The sequence below is a fragment of the Peromyscus eremicus genome, chromosome 6, assembly GCF_949786415.1.
Source record: "Peromyscus eremicus chromosome 6, PerEre_H2_v1, whole genome shotgun sequence".
Taxonomy (NCBI): domain Eukaryota; kingdom Metazoa; phylum Chordata; class Mammalia; order Rodentia; family Cricetidae; genus Peromyscus; species Peromyscus eremicus.
In genome coordinates this window covers 30,364,907-30,387,865 of record NC_081421.1, presented here as the reverse complement: position 1 = coordinate 30,387,865, position 22,959 = coordinate 30,364,907, and the positions used below count along the sequence as shown (strand labels likewise).

The following is a 22,959-nucleotide window of genomic DNA, read 5'->3' as shown; positions in this document are numbered from 1 at the left end:
AGTCCTGGCTGTCCTGGAACCTACTTTGTAGACCAGGCTGGCCTTGAACTCATAGAGATCCGCCTGCCTCTGCCTCTTGAGTGCTGCGAGTGCCACCATGCCTGGCTTGATTCAGTTTTTCAATCAAGTAATTACATAGAAAACTCAAATCTAACTAGACCCTGTTCATAGCAACACTAGTTTGTCATTGAAGAGAAACAGCCAAAGGGATTCTCACAGCTCTTGGCTTACACCACATGCTAAGGACCATTTGGACACAAGGTAAGTTTTCTTTCTTTTTTAATGAAGAACGTGATGGTACAGACTGTGCAGTTAGGGACAAGCAGACACTGACAGTGGTGACTAGCAGTGAGTGCAGTCACAGGCTGCACTCCTTGCTGCAAACAGTATGACAGAAGAGGTCTTTGATTGAGTCACGCTGTAGTTGTCCACATTCTAAGCCAGTGGTTCTCAACCTTCCTAATGCTGCGACCCTTTAATACATACAGTTCATGTTGTGGTGCCTCCAACCATAAAATTATTTTGATATTACTTTATAACTATAACTTTGCTGTTATGAATCATAATGTAAATATCTGTGTTTCTGATGGTCTTAGGCAGCCCCTGTGAAAGGGGCATCTGATCCCAAAGAGGTCATGACCCATAGGTTGAGAAGAGCTACTCTAGTAAACAGCATATGGAGCCTTCCTGTGCTATGCACTTCTGGGGCAAGGGTTATAAGAACACTAAGAATGTTTCTTTTTCTTTTTGAGACAGGGTTTCTCTGTGTAGCCCTGGCTGGCCTCAAACTCACAGAGATCCGCCTGCCTCTGCCTTCCAAGTGCTGGGATGAAAGGCGTGCACCACCACGGCCCAGCAAGAATGTTTCTAACTAGTTCCTCTTACACGTTCAACTTACTGAATGAACAAAATGGAGAGAAACAATCTGGCTGAAAGTGGAGAGCAAGCTCCTTGCACAAGTGGTGTGCAGTGCAGTCATCTTTTTGTAGTACTTTATTCCCCAAGGTATTACAGTATTATGTTTGAAAGCAATGTATTCTTTTAGATTTTATTTAGCCAAGCTAAGTCCAAAGACTGAATTATAATAAAAGCAACTTTTGAAACCTGGATTCCTGGAGCCCTGGGGGGGAGGGGTACGGTACCTGTTTTCTCAGTACTCTGGAGAGCGTCTTGAGTTTGAGGCCAGCCTGGACTATATATACAGTAAGACCCTGTGCCAACGATAAAATGACAAAACCCTAAAAAAACACCATCACCACAACATCACCATAATCAAAAACATTTCTAGAAATCAGATAAAGCCTCATTTTCCCAGCTATTCTTAGGAACATGCATTAAACCCGACAAAAGGATTTTTTTTTCTTCTAAATCAACGGAAATAACTACGTTTGGAAATTCACACCAAACGTTTTGGAGACCAGGTATCCTAGGATGACTCTGAACTCACTAATTGCAGCTGAGGATGACCTTGAGCGTCTGATCTTCCTGCCTCTACCTCCTAGTGCTAGGATTATAGGCATGTGTCATCAGACCTTTTATGTGGTGCTGAGGCTCAAAGCCAGGACTCCATGCATACTTGCCAGGCTCTCTAACAACTGAGTCACATTCCCATACTTTAGTAGGAAACACTGAAGGTTTTCTGCCTCCTCACTAACCTAGCTCGACAAAAAGAGTATGTAAAAATATACACCATTCTGTCACAAAATTACTACTGTGAAACAATAGATGAGGCTGTAGAAAGTCCACTTGACTTATAAAATGTTTTTTTTCTTTCTGTACTTACTAACATGAAGAATGGAGTCTACTGTTAGTGAAAATCAGCCCTAACAATACACTACACAGAGATTCATTTTAATCCTGCCCACCAGCAAACATCCTGACACCTGAGAAGTGAGAGAATCCTCTTCCAATGCCCACTGCCTTTGCACGGCCGAGACCAGGCCATACCCAAAAGCCAAGCAAAGGAAAAGGCACTGCATAAAAAGACGGAGGTGCACAACCTCCACCAAATGAAGACTCCACACAAACTCACTCAAGATTGCCGCTGCAATCTGGGCGACTTCTAATAGACTCCAATCGCTTCTGAACTTCAGAACCTTCCCATGTGTTTACACCTGTCCTTAAAGATCCTTGATCCATGCTAACCAAACAGTAAGAGAGTACACAAGCTAAGGAACTGGCACCACAGGCTGCCGTGACTATACAGCTTTTCCAAGCAGCTGAAGCCATGAAATGTGAGCCCCCAGACCCCCACAAACTGTAAGGCATGCCAAGTCTGATCTGCACATATAAGACATGCAGGGCTCTGCAGAGTCTGTGTTGTGAGGCCTGAGGCACAGAATGGCAGTTTAGCTACTTCCCTTATGGACCTTTGGAGATGGAGTTACCAGGTTTATCAGGAGCACAATTCTTCTAAGGCAGAGCCCAACATCTTTCCAGAGTAAAAACAATTTTTTATAAGGAGAAAAAAAAAAATAGAGGCCTCTTGGGTCATGACCCAGATCAGTTTAGTTTTACTTACTGAAATGCTTTTCTTTGTTTAAGACAGCTCAGCTCTATTGCTCTGCCACTGAGAGTTACTAATTAAAGATGTTGTCAAGACTTAGTTCAGCCTTCAAAACCCCAAACTGGAAGTGATCCCTTTCTAGTATGTGCAATACATCCCTGTGACTTCCAGCCCCTCTGAGTGTCCCCTTCCCAGGCCCACCTCCATCCCCCTTTCCCCAAACATCTGAAGTAGAAACATCACTATCTACAACGCCCCAGAATGCCTTTCAATTGGCTGTTTTTGCGATGTCATGAACATCAAAATAACTCTTAAGGTGAATTCTTGAGTGTGAGGGTCCAGCCCAGGTCTGTAGTTTGCAGAGAAAGAAAAAAGTGGACACTGTAATATTCAGAAAAGGTTAACATACTAGGTGTAACATATTGCTGGAAATTTCATTTCTCCAAAGAGCTGGCAGGCATGGACTACTGACCAAACTACAAATCAAACACATTTACAAAAATGATGTTAAGGAACAAACCGAGGTTTATGTGCTATGAGGTTTCCAGTGTACCCTTAAGGCAGGCTCCTCATCTTTTCTGTGATGCTATTCATCTGACTGGCAGAGAACACACAGGGACTCTGCTTTGCCTATGACGATTACCAATGAATTTTGGATAAAGTTCAAGGGTATATATATCTAATCCACTAATCATTTCCTGATTAATAAGAACTACACTTTACACAAAATACTTTATGAGCAGCTGTTTTCATCAAAAAAAAAACAAAAAAACAAAACCAATAGTCAGTTTCACAGTTGAAAAAGTTACACATTAAAATATTTTACAATCCATTATATATTCACCAGGTTCCCATTTCCTGATGGGCAGTAATATAAAGCAGAATAGAAGGGACAACCTCAAATCTGATGACTCTGACACCAAGTTTTACAGAGGACATGAAGAACCACAAAGTCTCAGGTTCTATCATAAAATAGCAACCAGATTCCATTCTTCTTTTTAAAAATCTAATTAGAAACATCTTTAAAAACAAACAGAAAGCAAACAAACGAACAAATCAAACTCCACAGTAAGATGAACAGATTTCAAATTAACAGCAGTCTAAAAATCTTCAAACTAAAGGTTTTGTACAGCTGAAAATATGGTAAAAAGTTAAAGCATGATTTAAGAGTTACTTCTTGCTACAGTGTACTTAGTTTCTTTCTTTAGATTTGCTTTCTTTCCTTCCAGAAATAATTACTGATGAAACATCCTCAAGTGACTTAGTGAAATTATGGAGCCAAAGTCAAAATTTACACACTATTCAATGACAAGGATGGTCATTTACAGAGGTGACCGGTCCACAGGTCCTTCTGATGTCGAAGCACCTGGGAGTGGCACATTATTGCTCTCTGGAACAGATTTTGATCACCCCAGCTTCAGTTCAAGTTTTGGTCTTTATCTTTTTTAATACAACCTATTCTCCTTTCTTTCCATATACCCTTTATAGAATACAGATGTTCTCTCAAATACCATTAATGTAGTTGTAAATAGCAAAATAAGCTATGTGGTTGTGTTTTAATTGTGCAGAGACCCTGGAAGGTAGTACTGGGTAACTATTAGAACTAATGCAAAAAAAAAAAAAAAAGCAAAAACTAGCAATTTTGTGCAAGGAGGCTCGCGGCTTTTTTTTTTTTTTTTTTTTTTTTTTTTTTTTTTTTTGGCACTCAGGAAAACACAGTTCTTTGTAATTCTTCAGTTTCCACCATCAAAGTTGTAGATTTGTACCATGTCACTGAGTTTGACTGTAATAATCCCTGATATAGAAAAGAATGGGATGTTAGTACCTAGCAACTGCATATCTAAGTAACACAAAGTGTTAAATGCCAAGTTTAAATAAGTTAGGAAGATTCCTATATCTGCAAAAGAATCTAACTGGTTTTCTGCTTAAAACAGTTTAAATTCTGATTAACTATTCCAAGACAGTTTACAGAACTATGTTCCCCTAATCTTCAGGTTTTCTTGTTGGCAATAATATATACATGCTTTAGTGAAGTACCTAAATCTTCAATAATTATGCCCTTTAAGGGTTCTAAAATAGCCAGATATTAAGAGTATTTTTATTAGAGTCCCCTGTTTACTATTCAAAATGTCTACTACAGGTGTCTGACCTCAGAGACAAGCGTGGCAAAGGGATGCTGTTTTTCTAGAGTGTACAGTGTGCGCTCTTCATAAAGAGGCTCCCCAGTAACTCGCCTAAGCTAGGAACTGTCAGTAAATTATTGCACAGTTTTTTCTTTTTTCTTTTCTTTTTATTTATTCTTTTTTTCTGCTTTTTTGTTTTTTTTTGTTTTTTTTTTTGCGTGGCATCTGAACATCTGCTAAAGCTATTTTCTAGGACATGAATCATTCAAACACTGAGTAGAAATCTAGAGTGACCACTAACACTAGCCCTACATCTTGGATGGATGGTTTTTAGAATGCTCAATAATGCATTCTGTGCTTGAATGGGATGTAATGAAGTTGGAGTGAGACCTGACCACCTTGAAATGGGACATGATAGTAAAATGGGTTACTGTCCTTACTGTTATCATTGAGATATGGATACATAGCTTACGAAGGTAAAAAATTCATGGTTTCTAGTCTCTCATAATATAAAAAGTCGTTCATGACCAGACCTCAGGAGAGGGCTTACGAGTCAGGCTGACAGTCCACTCTGTACTCGTTCAGTAACTGGTTTCTATGATTCGACCATTCTCACGACAGAGGGATGGACGATGAGGGCGTCGTGTGAAAATGGACAGCAGTGGAAGGGAACATGTGCAGTTCAACCTGTTCCTTAGGGAGTCATACGGGGGAGCTGGATAAATGGATAGTGCCTGAGCCTCATCTATAGACCAAGAGAAAAGCTAACCATGCTGTTACCAATGATAAAAAATTTGGGGTGCAAAACAATGCATGACTATGGGACAGATTATGTAAATAAAGAATATATATTAATGATAGTTTCTATAATATAAATAGCCTTTAATAAAAAAAAATAATCTTTTTAATAACATTAATACTCACTTCTATTTTCTGGAAAACATGCATGAAAAAAAAGTATTCAGTTCAATTGCAAAAGGAGGAACAATCAGCTTAAAGTGAATACTGTACAGGTCAGAAACAGGAGCCCCTGCGTCCCTCCTCTATGGTCACTGCTGTACTTGATGCGAGCCCAGAATTTCCCTAGGAAATAAGTCAGATCCTTGTAAATACTGTCCAGAAAAAACCAACAAAAAACAAAACTCAAGAAAAACACATCTGTCTGCAGGTAATCACTTGTGACTGCTTTCAGAAGCACAGGTGAGAGACCCCAGTCCATCAAAGGGTTGTTTGTTCAGAGCAAAGACCGAGTCCCTTCCCAAGTGTTGTTCCTCAGTGAGCAGGGAGTCAGAACACCCACTTCAAACCCCAAGTCTGAACAGCAATGGGAAATGAGGATTTCCATTCTTCTCCAATGCCACAGACTTAATAGAAGCTCCAGCGTACTCAGACCTAAAGCAGTCACAGCCTTGGTTGTGTCCACATTTTAAACAGAACCCCGGCAAGACAAACAGAGCAGCATTCTCTTTTCGTCTCCATCATTTGTGTGTATTTTGGGGATTTTTGTTTTGTTTTGTTTTTTTAAAAAAAGATACAAACAATCTTCAAAGTTTACCTTTTTTTGGACTTAAGGCATAACATGAAATTGCTCATTATTCTAAAGCTGAATTCTGAAATGAACTAGTTTAGTGCTATCAAACCCTGTTTACGTGTACAGTGTTTCAATTATAGAGCATGTTGTTTCTGTTCTTGCTCGAGTCCTAATGTTGTTCCTGACTGTGCCATCCCCGTGCCACTGTCTGCCTGCTGCCACTCACTGCCATGCAGTGGAAGAACTGTGTGCCAGCTTGCCGTTCACGGCTGCCACCTCAGTTCAACGCGTGCTGCTTGATGGTGTGGAAGATCCAGTCCATCTTTGTGGTCCAGCCGCCATGATGGGCGTCGTTCATTTGTTTGGTGAAGTACTCCAAAGCCTCTTGCTCAGTTTTGTCTAAGGCTAGAGTCTTTCGAATATATGCAATGTCATCAAAAGACTGCAGTTCCGGCATTCCAGAGCCAAGCATCATGGAAAAAAGGTTGATGAAGAGATTGGCATGCTGCCGAATTGCTAAGTAAGCCTTGTAACACATCTCCTGAAACCTGGCAGTGGGAAGAACACTTGGTCAGTGTGTGAACTAGTACTCTGACTTTATAGAATTAGCACACTTGTCTTGGGCAAATATCTAAAAACTACCATTCCCCTGCCTGCTCCTCTGGCCCACCGCCATTCTGGGATGTGTACTCTGTGAATGAGTACTTTCTTGCCTGCCAAGCACCTGAAACAGTGCTTGGAGCATTGGGGTTCAGTATTCAGTCAATGTCTGAACTGGTCAATACTAAAGTAACAATCAGCCTCAAGGATTTAGGCACCTAAGGTCAGAGGACTGACTTACACACACAACAGAATTTATGAAAGTCCTTTGAAGGCTAAGATAGACTAATGATGTACCACAAGGTGGCAGGGAAAAGATAAGTATGCAGAAGAGTTATAGTTTGCTGGTTTTCCTCAGTTAGAACCCAAACCCATGTCCTAACCACACTACATGTTATTTGACAGGATAAAGTTAATTAACAAAAGCCAATAATTTCAGTGTCATAAGGTTTAAGGGTTACTTTCTTTTTAGGTCTCACTGAGCTCAACGAATGAAATCCCATTTCATTTTCACTCTCCACCCGCTATCAGACAAATGAGCAGAACTGAAGATGCTGTAACCTGCGGCTTCTCCTGCTGATATTCACTGCTCAGAGGCACAGGAAGTAGCACCTGCTGTGCACAGTAGGCCCTCCCCTCCCCAGGCAGTCTTTGAGCTCACCTCTCAAACTCTCTGGTCTTTGTGTACTCTTGGGCTCCTTTACTAATCACTATTAAGAAATCTTGCGTCAAAACAAATGGCACACGTTCCCGTTTATAACCAAATTTCTTCTTCTTGTGATCCAAAAAGTGCCCAAAATCTATATGAAACAGCTTTCAAAAATAAGAAATCACATTTTAGTTTAACATGCAGACATAACAGATCTTGACTTAATATATTTAAAGACCCTGGAAGCACTTAAAAGGCTATTATTACCTGTCCATCATCTTTCACCATGATGTTGCTGTTGTGCCGGTCTCCAATTCCCAAGATGAAGGTTGCCACGCAGTACCCAGCACACGACCTTGTAAATAGGTCAATGGCTGCATCGTATCTACAGAGAATAAATAAATACCTCATGGGTGGTGTGGAAATAGTGGCTGGGGCCAAACTGGGGAAATATGGCTGAAGCTTCACATTAATATTGGGAGAAAAGAATGTCTGAAGACCTGAGAAGTTTTGAGATTCTTAAGTCTTCAGGGAAATTTGTAGATGTTCCTTGACCTAATCATAATTCTAACTGGAATGAAAAAGACATCATGATTCTCTCTCCGTGGTGTGTGTGTGATCGTGCGCGCATACTCAAGTATGCATGTGTCAAGGTCAGAGGTTAACACTAGGTGCCTTCTATTACTCATCACCTTATTCTTAGTCATTTCAGGATGTTTACTTATGTGAATTTTTGTGTGAATGTATCCATAGAAGAGGGTAGGAGCCCATGAGCTAGAGATAAGCAGCTGAGTTGTCAGACGTGGGTGCTGGGAAGCAAACCTGAGTCCTCTGGACGAGCAGCACATGCTTTTAACCTCTGAGCCATCTCTTTAGCATCTCACCACCTTAGTTTTTGAAACAATGGCTCTCACTGAACCTGGGACTCACCAACTGGCTAGACTTGCTGGCCAGTCAGTCAGCCCGAGATAGAGCTGTTCTGGCTCCCTGCCTCAAGCATGGGGCTCTAGACCCATGCTACAAGGCTTTATAAAAGGGTGCTAGTCATTTAGGATTTCATGCTTGTGCAAAAGTAGGTCATCAACTGAGTCATCTCTCCAGCCCCCAAATTTTCTTTTATTCTGAGATAGGGTCTTACACTGCACCCCAGGCTGGCCTTGAACTCACAGCATACAACAATCCTCCTGGCTTAGTCTCTTGGGTGCTGGAATAAGCCACAATGTGCAGGAGAAAATCATTAATTTTTTGAGGGTCTCACTATATAGCCCTGGTTAGCCTGGAACTCACTATGTAGACTAGGTTGGCTTCACATTCAAGAGAGATCTACCTGCCTCTGCCTCTGCCTCTCTGTGTTGCTTAGGCTGGTCTGGAACTTAAAGATCCACCTACTTTAGCCTCCTAAGTGCTTGGTTAAGGCATATGCAATCATTGATAGTGTTGAAAATTCATTTCTAAAATATCATTTTTACCAAATTAGAAGTAAAAATTTGAACGTATATTATTTTTGAGTAAGATTTACTTTTAATTATATATCTATGTATGGGCATGTGCATACATGTGCATCAGATTCCTTGGAAGTGGTTGTAAGGGACCCCATGTAGTACTGGGGGCTGAACCCAGGTCCTTCAGAAAAGGAGTATGTACTCTTAACTGCTGCACCATGTCTCCAGCAAAAAATGTTCATTTGGTTCATGATTAAAAGAAAATGTGAGATACAAGGTGAACTGGATGAAGATCTCGTTCACTCACAACACCCTCCGATATTTCAAAAGTGAAGTGCATTTTCCTGACTACAATGGTTTTCTCCTTAGCCCAGAAGTCTGCTGAGTCCACTGTAACAGCAACTCAAGAGCAAACTCACATCTCGCCCTTGTTCTTGTCCTTGAGCCACTGATGCAGTGTGTGGCTGTTGAACTGCAGTGCCCCCTTCAGGCCTCCTTTGCACTGGATCTGCATGATGGTGTGAGAGTTTCTCACCACCTCGATGAGCCCCACACAGTCCCCAATGGACAGACAGCCATAAGGCAGCATTCTGCGAAATTGACAAAGGCAGAACTTTAAAACAGCAACTATTTTTGACTGAAGTTAAAATAACATCACTTCCTCACTTCTCTCCCTTCAATCCTTCTCATGCACATTCTCCTGCTCCATCTCAAATGTATGGCCTCTTTCTTTGTTGATACACACAAATGCATGCACTCACACATACAGACACACACACATGCACACAGTCTTCCTAAATATGTAAGTACAACCTGCTCAGTCTCTCTCTATATGTACACCGCGTCACTTGTGTATATATAGATATATATGTCACTGAAGAACCCAATTAGGGACTCTTCCCGGGAAGACTGCGCCTCTCCCAGCTTTCTTAGCTGCCTGTAGTCTTGGTTGAAGGCCGAAGCCTCGGGTGATTCCCTCTTCCGTGTTGGCCTGTCTACTGGTGTCACTTTGTTCAGGTCTGTAAAACTGCCAATGTGGGAGCCCACAAAGATTCCAAAGAGTCAGAGTTCATGTTGCTCACCAAGGCTGCATAACAGGGTGCAAAGGCATGGTTACCATGTGCTTTGAAGTTCTACACTTGGTTGTACGATGTGCTTTGATGTTGAAAGGGGAGACAGCTTTTGCCTCTCCCCTTGCTAGTGTATAAAGCCCATTAGAAATAAATTCGAGACTGCTGGTATTGACCCAGGGCCCTCCTGAAGCTATCCTGTGTCTCTATCTTTTTTTATCTATATTTCTATCTAGCATTTCTCAATTCCTCACACTCTCCTTCAAGTGACCCTTTGATAGGTCGGGGCTGAACCCCAACAATGGACCCCGACATGCAAATATTTTAATAGGCCCAAAAATGTCTACATTCAATTAGTAAAATTAACATGAATGATCTTTATTATCTTAACTTATTACTCTTTAGTTTTTTATATTGATAAACCTATTCCTAAAAATGTCTGAGTTCAGCTAGAACCAAATCACTGAACATTAATATACCATTAAGTATGAAACAAAACAATCTATATTAAAAAAGCACCGAGGGAGGCTGGAGAGAGAGACAGACCAGCAGTTAAGAGCACTGGCTGCTCTTCCAGAGGACTCAGGTTTGGTTTCCAGCACCTACATGGTGGCTCACAGCCATCTGTAACTCCAGTTCCTGGAGATCCTTCTGGCCTCCATAGGCACCAGGCATGCATGTGGTGCATATACATACATGCAGGCAAAATACTCATACACATAAAACAAATTACTGTTAAAAAAAAAAGTAGTGAGAAGACTTTCACATTTTTTTCAAAACGTTTTTATGTCTGGGTTTAATGGCCAACTGTATTTAAAAAAAAAGATTTATTCATTCACTGATTATTTTTATGTGTATGTATGTGCCAGTATGAGTTTACATGTATCACATGCATGCAGGAGCCCACAGAGGTTAGAAAGAGCATCAGGTCCCTTGCAGCTGGAGTTACAGGCAGTTATGAGCTGCCATGTGGGTGCTGGGAACCAAATTTGGGTCCTTCTTAAGATTAGCCACTGCTGTTAAACACTGGCCCATCTCTCTAGCCCCAATGCCGGCTGTGTTTTATATACATTTCTCTAAGTAATATGCACGAGCAGTTTTTCTTATGTTGACGTTTTAGTTTTCTCTTTGAAACGAGGTCTTGCCTTGTGGTTTAGGCTGGCCTCAAACTCAAGATCGTCCTGCCTCAGCTTCCTGAGTGTATGGGTTACAGATACGTACCATCATTCTTAGTTTTATATGTGATACTTTAATTTAAGCACATGAAAAAACATCTACATACAAGTAGTCAAGAAAAGGCAGGACAAAGTCATGGTTTTCTTTGATACTATTCTATAATTAGTAAGATATTCGAGTTGCAATGTGGGCTGTAAAACTGTATCAGTAAACTTCATGCTGTTCCATCTACACTGACTTGTGTCTGAATGTGTTCTAACACTACAGATATTATGTATGGTTCCTGTACTGGTCATGTCTGAATGTGTGTTTTAACATTAAGGACATTATGAGTCCTGTATGGTCATTTAGAAGACACTCCAGCCTGTAAGTTTCATAGATTTTTCTAAATACTGATGCTTTTCTTTTATTACGACATAATAAAAACATGTCTATCTTTTGGGTTGTTTTTTGAGCTAGGGTCTTGATAAGCAGTTCTGGCTATCCTGGTACTCTCCCTATAAAGACCAAGTCAGCCTTGAAGTCTTGCCAATCCTCCTACCTCAGCCTTTCAAATATGGGGTTACAGGTATGCAAACCATGCCCAGCCACAGTGGTTAATGCTACTACTAATATCATTCAGAAAAGTCTAAGTTGGGGAATACTGATAAACAGGTTTTCCAGAATTCTCATTTTCCTTCTGAAATTCAAATTTTATCACTGGCAACAAAAACTGCCACAGTTTTCCTTCAAGAGACACATGAGGGGTATTCATTTTCAAAGAAAACACCTGTCAAACAGCCTAACTGATGTTCTAGTTTTGGTATTTTTGGAACAGGGATTTGCTATGTAACCCATGATGTCCCCCGTCTTGGTGGGTGTCCAAGTTGGTCTGAACTGACTGCAGGGCTTAAAGGCATGTATCTGTAATTGGACTATCAGTTTGTTTTTAAAGTAAAACTGGTTAATTCACGAAAAAGCAGCTAGTTTTACAACTTACATCACACTCATCTGTGATCTAACCGTATTTGGGGATGTGGAAGAAGTGACTTTAGATATTTCTCTCTTGTTATATTGAATATTAAAAGGAGATAAGTAATGCCTGCAGTCAGAGTAGAGCGCTCCTCCATGGTCAAAGCTGAAAGGAGTCTGAGATCTGAAGAGTTCTGACATCAGACATCAACAGCTGTTGAACTGTCTGGGGAGGATTAGGAGGTGTGGCCTTGTTGGAGGCGGCGTGTTGCTAGGTGTGGATTTTGAGGTTTCAAAAGCCTGTGCCAGGCCCGCTGTCCCTTTCTCTGCCTGCGGGGAGGTAGGTCAGGATATGAAGCTCTCAGCTATTGCTCCAGCGCTATGCTTGTCTGCTTTCTGCCGTGTTACTGTAAGTAATTCCCCCTCCCCCCATTAAATGCTTCCTTTCATAAGAGCTGTCTTGATTGGGACATCTCTTCAGCGACAGAACAGTAACTCGGACAATGCCAATCAGACCAGAGCACTTCAGGGCAGGCAGCTTCTGCCTGTGTGATCTTTATGGATTTGCAAGAGTCACAGAGAAGGAAGCAGTGACTATGAGAGCATAAAACATTTCTGCAAAGTTAGGGGAAGAGAACACAAGTGATCAGAGAACACTGGATAGAACAGGAAACTGGTAAAAACTTCAGCTGCAGCTGGGCTGCAGTGGCACATGCCTTTAATCCCAGCACTCGAGAGGCAGAGCCAGGCGGATTTCTGTGAGTTCGAGGCCAGCCTGGTCTACAGAGCGAGATCCAGGACAGGCACCAAAACTACACAGAGAAACCCTATTTAAGTTCAGAAGCAAGTTTCATCATAGAAGTTTAGTAAAAAAGCTACCTTTTAATCTATTTTGTAGCAAAACTTAGGAAAGCAACTGAAGTTTTTTTGTTTTGTTTGTTTTTGGTTTTTGGGACAGGGTTTCTCTGTGTAGTTTTGGTGCCTGTCCTGGATCTCGCTCTGTAAACCAGGCTCACCTCAAACTCACAGAGATCCGCCTGGTTCTGCCTCCCGAGTGCTGCGATTAAAGGCGTGTGCCACCGACGCTCAGCCTGAATTTAATATTCTTAAATTTTTTATTTGTGTTTGCATGTATGCACATATGTGTGGGTGCCTGTGGCGGTCAGAAGACGATGCTGGACCCCTAGAGTTAGAGTCACAGGCAGGTGGGAGCCACCCAATGTGGGTGCTAGCAAGCACACTTGGTGCCTCTCCAAGAACAGCAAGTCTCACAACCACGGGGCCACCTGTGCAGCTTCATCACTGAACTTTAGGAAGTCTGCTCTACTAGTCACGGTGTACTCCAGGGCATGGGCAGTCTTACAGCACTCATGAGAACCTCTTCAGCTACTGGGCCAAGCCAGAGAACAGGTGAAAAGGCAATCAGGACCACCTCTTCATCACTACTGCACCCCCCCACCCCCCCCCACCATCCCCCACCCCCGTTTTGCAAACACTTTTAATATAGGCCTCTAGACTTCTACCATTAAGACTTTATTGGGCAGTGGAGGTGCACTCCTTAAATCCCAGCACTTGGGAGGCAGAGACAGGTGGATCTCTGTGAGTTCAAGACTAGCCTGGTCTACAGAGCAAAGTTCCAAGACAGCCAGAGCTGTTATAGAAAAACACTGTCTCGGGGTGGGGTGGGAGTTGGGGAGGATCTTCCCATTAAGACTTCAGTTTACTCTCTTAAGATAATTTTCATCCCATAGTCTGATTACCTACCGAAGGTCAAGGCCTTGGTTTTGCCAGATGTTCTCCATAATTCGGATGATCTGAAGTGTTAACATATCTTGCCGCAAATCTGAAATTCAAATACACATCACGCTTAACACCATATCACCACTGTTGTCAGATGGCAATAAAGAGCCACATTCAATCTTCAAAATAATTTGTAAGACAGAGTGTTTTAAGTTTTTTTTTTTTTTTTTTTTTTTTTTGGTTTTTCGAGACAGGGTTTCTCTGTGTAGCTTTGCGCCTCTCCTGGAACTCACTTGGTAGCCCAGGCTGGCCTCGAACTCACGGAGATCCGCCTGGCTCTGCCTCCCGAGTGCTGGGATTAAAGGCGTGCGCCACCACCGCCCGGCGTGTTTTAAGTTTTTAATCCACTTCTAAACTATCTGCACAATCGTCTGGGTAACAAGGTATTTTAAAATTTCCGACTGTATTTACAATATTTACCCTGTGAAGAATCAAGTGTAAACGTGGCCTACAGTGCAAAGCTGGGGTCAGCAGCACTCACTACTGAGTCTCCTGCTCTCAGAAGCCACTGGTGAGCCCCCTCCCCTCTTCCTGCAGCCCATTCTCCACAGAAATCAGGACCTTCTTTAAAACAGTCTCTCAGAAGACCACACTCTGTCTCACGGCTCTTTCACTTCTGTAATGACCTGTTGAACATGCTTTTCCCAATCAGACTTAAGCTACAAGAGGGCAGGCTCTGCCACAGTCCCAAAGTCCAGCACACAGAATACTACTTAAGGAACGGATGCTATGCAAACCACCCCTGCACACGGGAAGTAAGCCAAGGGAGACACCGACTCCAAGGCTCCTGATTCTGAAGGAGATCAAATTTCACCTCAATTAGGAAGGCTGACACCAGGCTGACAGTCAGCTCGAGGCTGACATCTCGTCCTGACAGACTGGCACCTATTCCTTTAAGGACTTTATTGAAACAGTCTCACGCAGCCCAGACTAGTCTTGAACTGGCTATCTAGCTGCAGAAGACCTTGACCAGCTGGTCTTCCTGCCTTCGCCTCCCAAGTGCTGCCATTCTGGCTGTGTCAAACAGCTGGGAGGGAGTATCAGGACCACCTGTACTCACCTTAGCTCTGCCCCTTCACCTCCTGTAATACCGGCCGGCCTTCCTCCCGCCCAGCTTCAGGATAGCTCAGGAGGATGGCCCAGCTTCGGCCACTTGGCCTTTCTTTGGGGTCTCATATCCTGGGTGATTTCTTAAGCATATCTACACACTTTCTTCCTCCTGTTACGTCTGGCTTCTGTCATTGTCTCTGTAGTCCATCCCAGAATGAATGAGGCAGAAGCATGCCAGTTTTTGCTTTCCTACTCACGCACACTCACTTTGGGGCTTGGGAGGATTACTACACTTAGAATCATAGGGGTCAACCTCCAGTTGTTTCCCTTGGTTGCTAAGATGCATGACAAGTGAGTTCCTTGTGGCAGGAATCTACCTTCAAGACAGATGAGGGGAGCGGAGAAGTGTCTGCATTTATCTACTCTCTCCAGATCTGGGTTCAACGTCATTAAAGCACAATATCTCATTTTCCAAACTCCTCCACATGCACACTGTAAAATGTCAGACATTCTAATAATCTAGAATTTATATGGCAATCCTTAAATGGCTTTCAAAGGTTTCGACGGTTCATAAATATCCTGTGTATAAAGACAGCAACGTGCACAGAGCATGAGCTCACTAGTGCGCTCCTCACCATCGCCATTTTTAAAGATGATCTCATTGTTCTGAAACAGTAGCTCTGACATGATGTCTGGGTTCTCCCAATTCAACCATAATGGCCTTTTTGCAGAGGACATAATTCGACACTCTTCAAGCCTGTAAGACAGTTGAAGATTTTACCAGGCACCTTAGCTTTTTATACTTTTGGTCCTTGTAAATAAATATACAATACAGCTTTTTGAAGTGTTAGAAGAATTAAAACTTTTTCAAAAGAAAATAATCTTAAAAATGTTTATATAAATTTTCAACCAGTCTAAGAACATATCATTGGTTTTATATAGACCATTTCCACTTCTATTTATTATATCAGAACTTCTTTTTTTTTTTTTTTTTTTGGAGCTGAGGGTCGAACCCAGGGCCTTGTGCTTGCTAGGCAAGCGCTCTACCACTGAGCTAAATCCCCAACCCCTATATCAGAACTTCTAACCACAGAAAGATTTAAACTATTATCAAAGTAGCAGAAACTGATTCTAAATACACATAGGTCTAGTTTAAGACTATTTTATATTTTACTATTGGTGTTTTACAAGAATTGGAGGACTGGATTTATTTTAAGAGTTATTTGGAAAAATACTTATTTAAACACGACAATAAAGGGCATAAGAACCATACCTGAGGTTCCCTAGTTGATGAGCAGGGTTTAGAGGAGATAGAAAACCCTGCAGAGCATCCATGAAATCTGGCTGTCTCATCTGTTCAACCAAAAACTTCATCTGTACCTGATAAAGCAAATCTGAGTGAGAAGTGGATTTCATACAGGAAAAGCAGCTGCTGCTTCTGTCACAGAGCATGCATGCAGTGCTGTGAGTTACCTCCATTCCCTAGGCCACGCAAACACTGGTGACCGGGAAGTCCATGACTGGGGCAGTACTATCAGGGAGGGGCCAAGGTTGGAGCACAGCCTGGGAGACAAGCTCCGCTGCTGGCTGACACAGCTCTAAGCAAAGTTATCCCACTGCCTGTGGACCAGCTGTGGCTTTTGTAAACCAAGGTGCATTACAAACACGGTCCTGTCATTTGTACACGGGCTGCTTTCACAGCCGAGTTTAGTAGGTAAGGGCAGATTACGTGATCTCAAAAGTCAAGGATTTACTTGACTTTCAATGAGGAAGTTTGCTGATCCTTATTTGAGAAGGAGAACAAAAAGACCAGGTTGCTTTAGATCTGAGCTCAATATTCTTACTTTTAAGGCTTTTTTTAGAAAAAGTCAAGCACTCACACTGTTAGGTAAGAAAGATCAGTGAGGATTAAAGAATCGGGAAAAAAAATCACTTGATATATAGAATCTCATACTATATATGCAGTTTATATGAAGATCTATTCATCAACTCAGAGCTATCAAGCAGTACCTGATACATTTTTAAGGAAACTTTGAATTATTGAAACTATAAAACGTGACAGAATAAAAGCTATGGACTAGGAATCATAATTTCCCCCTGGAATCTGAGCAACGAAGTTCCCCTTCCCATATTAAGTGAATAGCTAGAACATCCCATTACCACTGACTAGGCAGCTCTTTTGAGTCAGGCATAAAAGACAGAGATCTCTGTCTACTCTCATATAGCACAGGGTCCTCCACACTCTAGTATAAACACGAAACTATCCACAGGAACTGTTGTATTTCCAGAGCAATATTTCAGTTCCTCACCACAATCTTATTTAAACTGACAAGTCGTTGAGTGATGAACTCCAATTTCCTAATGAAACCACCATACAGTCAATCTGTGATATGAAGAGTCTAGCACAAAATACATGCTAGAACTTAATAAATTATCTATTGTAAAGCTTTTCAAACTATTGCAATATAGTAATTTTTTCAGAGTAATAGTCCCCTGTTGCCCATAATCTCCATGTCAGAAATAGAACATTTAAAAAAAAAAATTCCTTTCTTTTTACATTTATTTACTTACTTATTTACACACACCACACACTACATCAAGCCTGGTTTATGTGGTGCTGGAGACTGAATTTGTGTATGCTACTTATATACCACCAACAGCTATATACTGGCTTTTTCCATATATTTCTACTAATCTATATTTGAACCTATATACCACACAACTTCCAGAGAGTCAATTCAATCACATATTTTAAGGAATCTAAATTAATACAGTAACTTTCTTTTAGATTAATTGCTACAGCTTTAGAAAAGTTGTTTTTCTGTTCTTTGCCTTTTGGGACTCACTGGTGAATGGACTCTCCTAGTTCACCGGAGGAGGCAAAGCTTGCTCTCCAGCTGGCAGTCATGAGTGAAGAGGAAGGGAAGAGGTCCTGAGGGCCTGGAGGATGACGGCGGGTGTTTATTACTGAGTCCAGTTAAACTTACTTCTTTCTACTTATTTTCAGGGTCATTACCAAAATTACAAATGAGATAAGGAAAGATTGTTTTAATTATTTACAGCTACATGAAAAGAGTACAGAGCAGGCACCCCTCATGTTCAAGGGAAGGTGACAGGTGCTTTGCCCGGGTCATGTGATCAACTTCCTTCTCATGAACACTCTGTTCAAAGTATTATTTCTATTTTGCAGTTGAGGAAAATAAGTCTTAGGAGCCTACATAAGATATTTAATCACAAAGCTGGCAGACAGTGGAATTTGAGTCCAAAATGCAGGGACCATGATCTATATGTATACTGGGCTTTTAAGTAATTCAGCCCCTCTTCAAGAGTCCAAATCCAACAGGAGAGCCATTCACACACCTTCTGTGTTTCATCCTTCTTCTCCTGCTTGAGGATGTCAGTTAGGTTGATGAGCTTCTCCATGGCCTCTACTTGTCTGTTCAGGTGTTTCAGATACATCCCACAGGCACGGCAGTAGGACTCCAAGAGCAGGCCAAACCTCTGACTGACAGTCTTATTGTGCATCTCAGATCTAAAAGAATAAGCAAAATTTATTTATGTGTATATAGAGATATATACAGCCTTCTTCATTTTTTTCACAAGAAACCTTGGAGTCTGCCATTATTCTGAATTCCAAGGTAAAATTTTCATTTTGGGACAATTTCATGTATGTATACAGTGAAACCTATCACATTAATTTGCATCTGGCAAATTTTACTTGGCTCAAAGTGGAAGCAAAACCTTTGAAAATATTTGCACCAATAGTACAGAATTCAGTTCTGACTTGTTGCTCACTTAATTCCAAAGAAAAGAACTTTGGAACAGTTTTCCATACAGATAAAGCAGCAAGATTCCTGCACTTATTAGGAAGGTGAGTTATACACATCTAAAAAATTTGGTAGGGAAAAAAAACTGACTTACTTTAAATGCCAAAAGAAAAAATGGCCAATCCTTTGATTTGTCAATGCTTTCTTTAGTAAAAATCTCACAAGCAGGTTATCCAAATATTGTTCATATTTTAAGACCTGAAGAATTAGAAAAGAAAAAAAAATTCAGATGAATCAGGCCCATTTCTGCATGGCTGGACTTAAAAAATGCTATAAATAGATACTACTATTAGTAATAAATGGGTTTTTTAAAGAGCATAAACCTAATGCTGCTGCTTTGACAAGCAGTATGGTTGTGGAGTGACGCATGCTCAGTTCCAGTGTCTTACCTGTACAAGCTGAATGAGGTACTGAGAAAGTTTGTCATCTGTTAAGTATTTTTCCAAGCACCGAACGGCAAAACTCCGAACCATAGGATCTGGATAATTACAGTCCAGAAGCTCCATGGCCTGCTCAGGTTTGATTGGAGGCCAATCTTTTACTAAGCAGTACATCTGTAGACAGAAAAAGACAGTAAGTTATACGTAAAGATCTAAAATACCATTTTAACATCTGAGTTTAAAATTAGTTTAAAGCTGGGTGTGGTGGCACATGTCTTTAGTTGGGAGGCAGAGGCAGGTGGATTTCTTGAGTTTGAGGCCAGCCTGGTCTAGAGTTCCAGGACAGCCAAGGCTGTTACACAGAGAAACCCTATCTTGAAAACACACACACAAGGACTGAAGAGATGGCTCAGCAGTTAAGAGCACTGGCTGCTCTCCCAGAGGTCCTGAGTTCAATTTCCAGCAACCACATGGTGGCTTACAACCATCTACAATGAGATCTGGTGCCCTTTAGAAAGAGCACTCACATGTAAAAAATAAAAATAAATTAAAAAGAAAAAAGTTTGGGGTTGGGGATTTAGCTCAGTGGTAGAGTGCTTCCTAGCAAGCGCAAGGCCCTGGGTTCGGTCCTCAGCTCCAGGAAAGAAAAAGAAAATACACACACACACACACATACACACACACACACACACACACACACACAGTTTTATATATAAAATGATGATGACTGGTGTTTTTTTAATTATGTCATCATAATACTTTATAGTCTATTTAATCTTCTAAGTTGATGCAGAGTTTCTGAGAATTGATGATTTAGGCAACATACAGGTTCTGTGCAAGAGCCCCTAAGTGATCTCACCTGGGCTACTTCATCTCTGGAATTCCACTTGACAGACAAAAGCAACTTGGGTAGGATTTCAGGAATAGTTACACAGTAGTGTCTGTTGGGGAAGACAATAAAGAACACGTTATGCGAAAGTCTAACATCTAATTTCCCCATCATGCATCTGTAAGAAGTTCTAAGCTTATTATTAACTGCTATAAGCCTATCGGAGAAGTCAACGTGTGTTCATGACTATGGTCTCTATGCAGATACAGTTAAAATGGTAAAGACTAAGGATTTAAACGGAGGATAAATGCTGGCTGACAGTTAAGAACAATCCCGGATGGATTACTCTGCTCGTTAGGCACTCAAATAATTCATCTCCACGACCCCCATGAGCTTACTGGACAAGGTGTGCACTTCACAGACTCTCTAAAGAGATGAACTACAACTCTTTCAGTTAGGTCTGTCAGTGTGGGAAACTGGTGAGATGCCAATGGGTAAAGGTGCTTTCACCAAGATGATGTGTCCACACACTGGAAGGGGGAGTGGACTCCTGCAGACAGTGGCACATGCAACCTCCACCCCACAATAATAAATAAAATGTAATTAAGAAAAAAATATACTAGTATTCCAAGTAGCAGCACGATTTACAAGTGAGGATGAGGCATTACTTCCCTCCTTACAGAAAAGGGGAAGGGAACCTGCCAAACACAGTCTCTAAATCAATGAAAGGGATGAGTAGCTGGTCTAAAGTGTGCGTGTGTGCATGTGAGTAGGCATGTGCGTGTGTTCCTGCTTGAATTTTACCTTAAAAAAATTCTAAGAAAGCAAGGTGTCAGTCTGAGGTTATAACTGAGTGGCAGAGTATATGCTTAGCTTACAGAAATCTGTAAGTTAAATCTCTATCACCAATGGAAAAAAAAAAGGAATTTAGAAAGTTTGAGGATGGAGATATACCTAGGTTGGTAAAGTGTGTACCTGGCATGCATGAGGCCCTGGATTTCATCCCAGTTCCCAGTACCTTGTAAACCGGGTGTGGTGACATATGCTTGCAATCCTAGTGTTTAAGAGGCCGAGGCAGAAGGATCAGAAGTTCAAAGTCATCCTCATCTAGAGTTCAAAGCTTGGACTGAAACCCTGCCCCACAACAACAACAAAGACAAAACAAAAACAACTTTTAAATGTTTAAGTATCAACATAACATGTGTCTCCAGAAAGAAGTATTTGTATCCATACTTTTGAAAAAGTCACCATTAATAAGAAAAATAACACTTAAATTACATTTTATTTACTCTACTGGGTATGGTTAAAAAACTATATGGTAAGAACAAGCCAGGAGTGATGGTCACACCTGTAATTCCAGCACTCAGGAAGAGGGCTGAGGTGGGAGGATTCTAAGGAAGTGAGCTCAGGTCCAGCCTGGACTACAGTGAGAGACCCTACCTCCACAACAACCAAACGGTGTGCTAGGCACTCCCTCAGCTTCCTGCCTTGAGAGCCTCACCCCTGACACTTGCCTGTGGCTCCATAGGAAGTCTTTCTCTTGCTCAGTGATTTCAGACAGTGGGTCCCGGGTGCAAAGTGCTCGGAGCTGTTCTTTGTCATTTTCTCTGAGTTCATTGTCTCTGGCGAGTCTGTTACTCTGCAAAGTAAAGTATGACTTTACATGGGCTTCTTTGAGAGTCAGGAGTGATGTGTTTTAAAAAGCAAGTAGACTTTTAATAAAGCTCACATGGCTTATTAACACAAAATAATTTATTCTTCTCACTGAACTAATTTAAAACAGTATTTGTGAACCAATGCAGTCACATGTTATTCTGACCACCAAGCAGTCAGAAGAGGAAGTCAGCTCTTCCTCTCCCTAATGAACTCTTCTACTACCCTACTAACTATAGCCTGATGATGCTTCTGGGAGAAGAGAGCAAAAAGCAGAATAATAAAATAAAAATGCAAACTCTTTCATGTTCCTTGCTAAATCATCCTCCTAACATCTTTTAAATTTAAAAAGCAAATGAAGAAAGAAAACAGACGAACTAACTCATTAAAGCACTGCACATTCAACACTAAGGAACTAAGCAGAAAGTAACAAACTTATTATATAATCACATGTGATAGATTTATTCTCTTCAAATACAGATTATTTGCCTTTGGGAGTCTTTGAATAACAAACACCCCCAAATAATTCCAAAGTGTCACCATGTAAAACCAAAACCAAAACCAAACCAAACCAAAACAAAAAAACAAAACAAAACAAGAGGGGCTGCAAGATGGCACATTGATTGGATAAAGATGCTTGCTGCCAAGCCTGACAGCCTGGGTTGGATCCCTGGGATGGACTCACATGGTGGAAGGAGAGAAGCAACTCCATCAAGCTGTCCCTGACCGCCACAAGTGAGCTGGGCCATGCACACCCACCACCCACAGTAAAAAATAAGGGCTACGACAGCTCGTCTCCACAGTTCCTATGGACGCTTACTAATACACTATACAAAAGAGATGCCCTTTCGAAGAGCAGAAACAAAAGGAGTCCTCGTGTTGGCCGGTCTTTATGTATTGATGCTTCTTGAAGTTATACAACAGGATGAGGAAGTACTATGTGGACAGAAGCCTTCAATGAGCACTTGTGAAGGATGGACTGTGGCTACTTTGCTGTTCCTGTTAGGCTTAGAAAGCAGATCGTACTCAGAGCATCCGATCTAACGGAAAAGGCTTTTGAAGAGGAGTTTGGTCTGATGGAGAAACAGGAAGAAAGTCAGTGGACAAGGGGACGACGACAGCAGAGGAGGGTCAGCACGGGATCCCACTGAGGGGATGAAGGCCACGATCTATTCTACGTGTCCTAACGCTTTTTCAGTAGAAGGGAAATCAGTTCAGAGGCTACTACACAGCCCAGATGAGCCTGCTGTCTTACATCATTACTATCATCAGCATCCAATAAACTCCACTGCTTTTATAGTTTTAAAATTGTGTTTACATGTTAAAATAACAAGAATCCAAGCATAATAATAAACTTAAACGTTTTCTCACA

General features: G+C 41.4%; 1 protein-coding gene across 1 annotated transcript in view; it reads right to left on the bottom strand.

Annotated features, from left to right (window-relative positions):
• Positions 1 to 4,182: 4,182 nt before the first annotated feature.
• Positions 4,183 to 22,959, bottom strand: part of Pik3ca (phosphatidylinositol-4,5-bisphosphate 3-kinase catalytic subunit alpha) — a 71,131-nt gene continuing 52,354 nt past the window's right edge. The window contains exons 10-21 of the mRNA XM_059265328.1: positions 21,449 to 21,573; positions 19,965 to 20,046; positions 19,115 to 19,279; positions 18,820 to 18,923; positions 18,259 to 18,430; positions 16,172 to 16,278; positions 15,534 to 15,655; positions 13,813 to 13,891; positions 9,271 to 9,441; positions 7,677 to 7,794; positions 7,422 to 7,573; positions 4,183 to 6,708 (exon numbers count right to left, since the gene is read on the bottom strand). Of these exons, the coding sequence (XP_059121311.1) occupies positions 6,438 to 6,708; positions 7,422 to 7,573; positions 7,677 to 7,794; positions 9,271 to 9,441; positions 13,813 to 13,891; positions 15,534 to 15,655; positions 16,172 to 16,278; positions 18,259 to 18,430; positions 18,820 to 18,923; positions 19,115 to 19,279; positions 19,965 to 20,046; positions 21,449 to 21,573 (1,668 nt within the window). The 3' untranslated portion in view covers positions 4,183 to 6,437. The remainder of the gene's footprint in view (positions 6,709 to 7,421; positions 7,574 to 7,676; positions 7,795 to 9,270; positions 9,442 to 13,812; positions 13,892 to 15,533; positions 15,656 to 16,171; positions 16,279 to 18,258; positions 18,431 to 18,819; positions 18,924 to 19,114; positions 19,280 to 19,964; positions 20,047 to 21,448; positions 21,574 to 22,959) is intronic.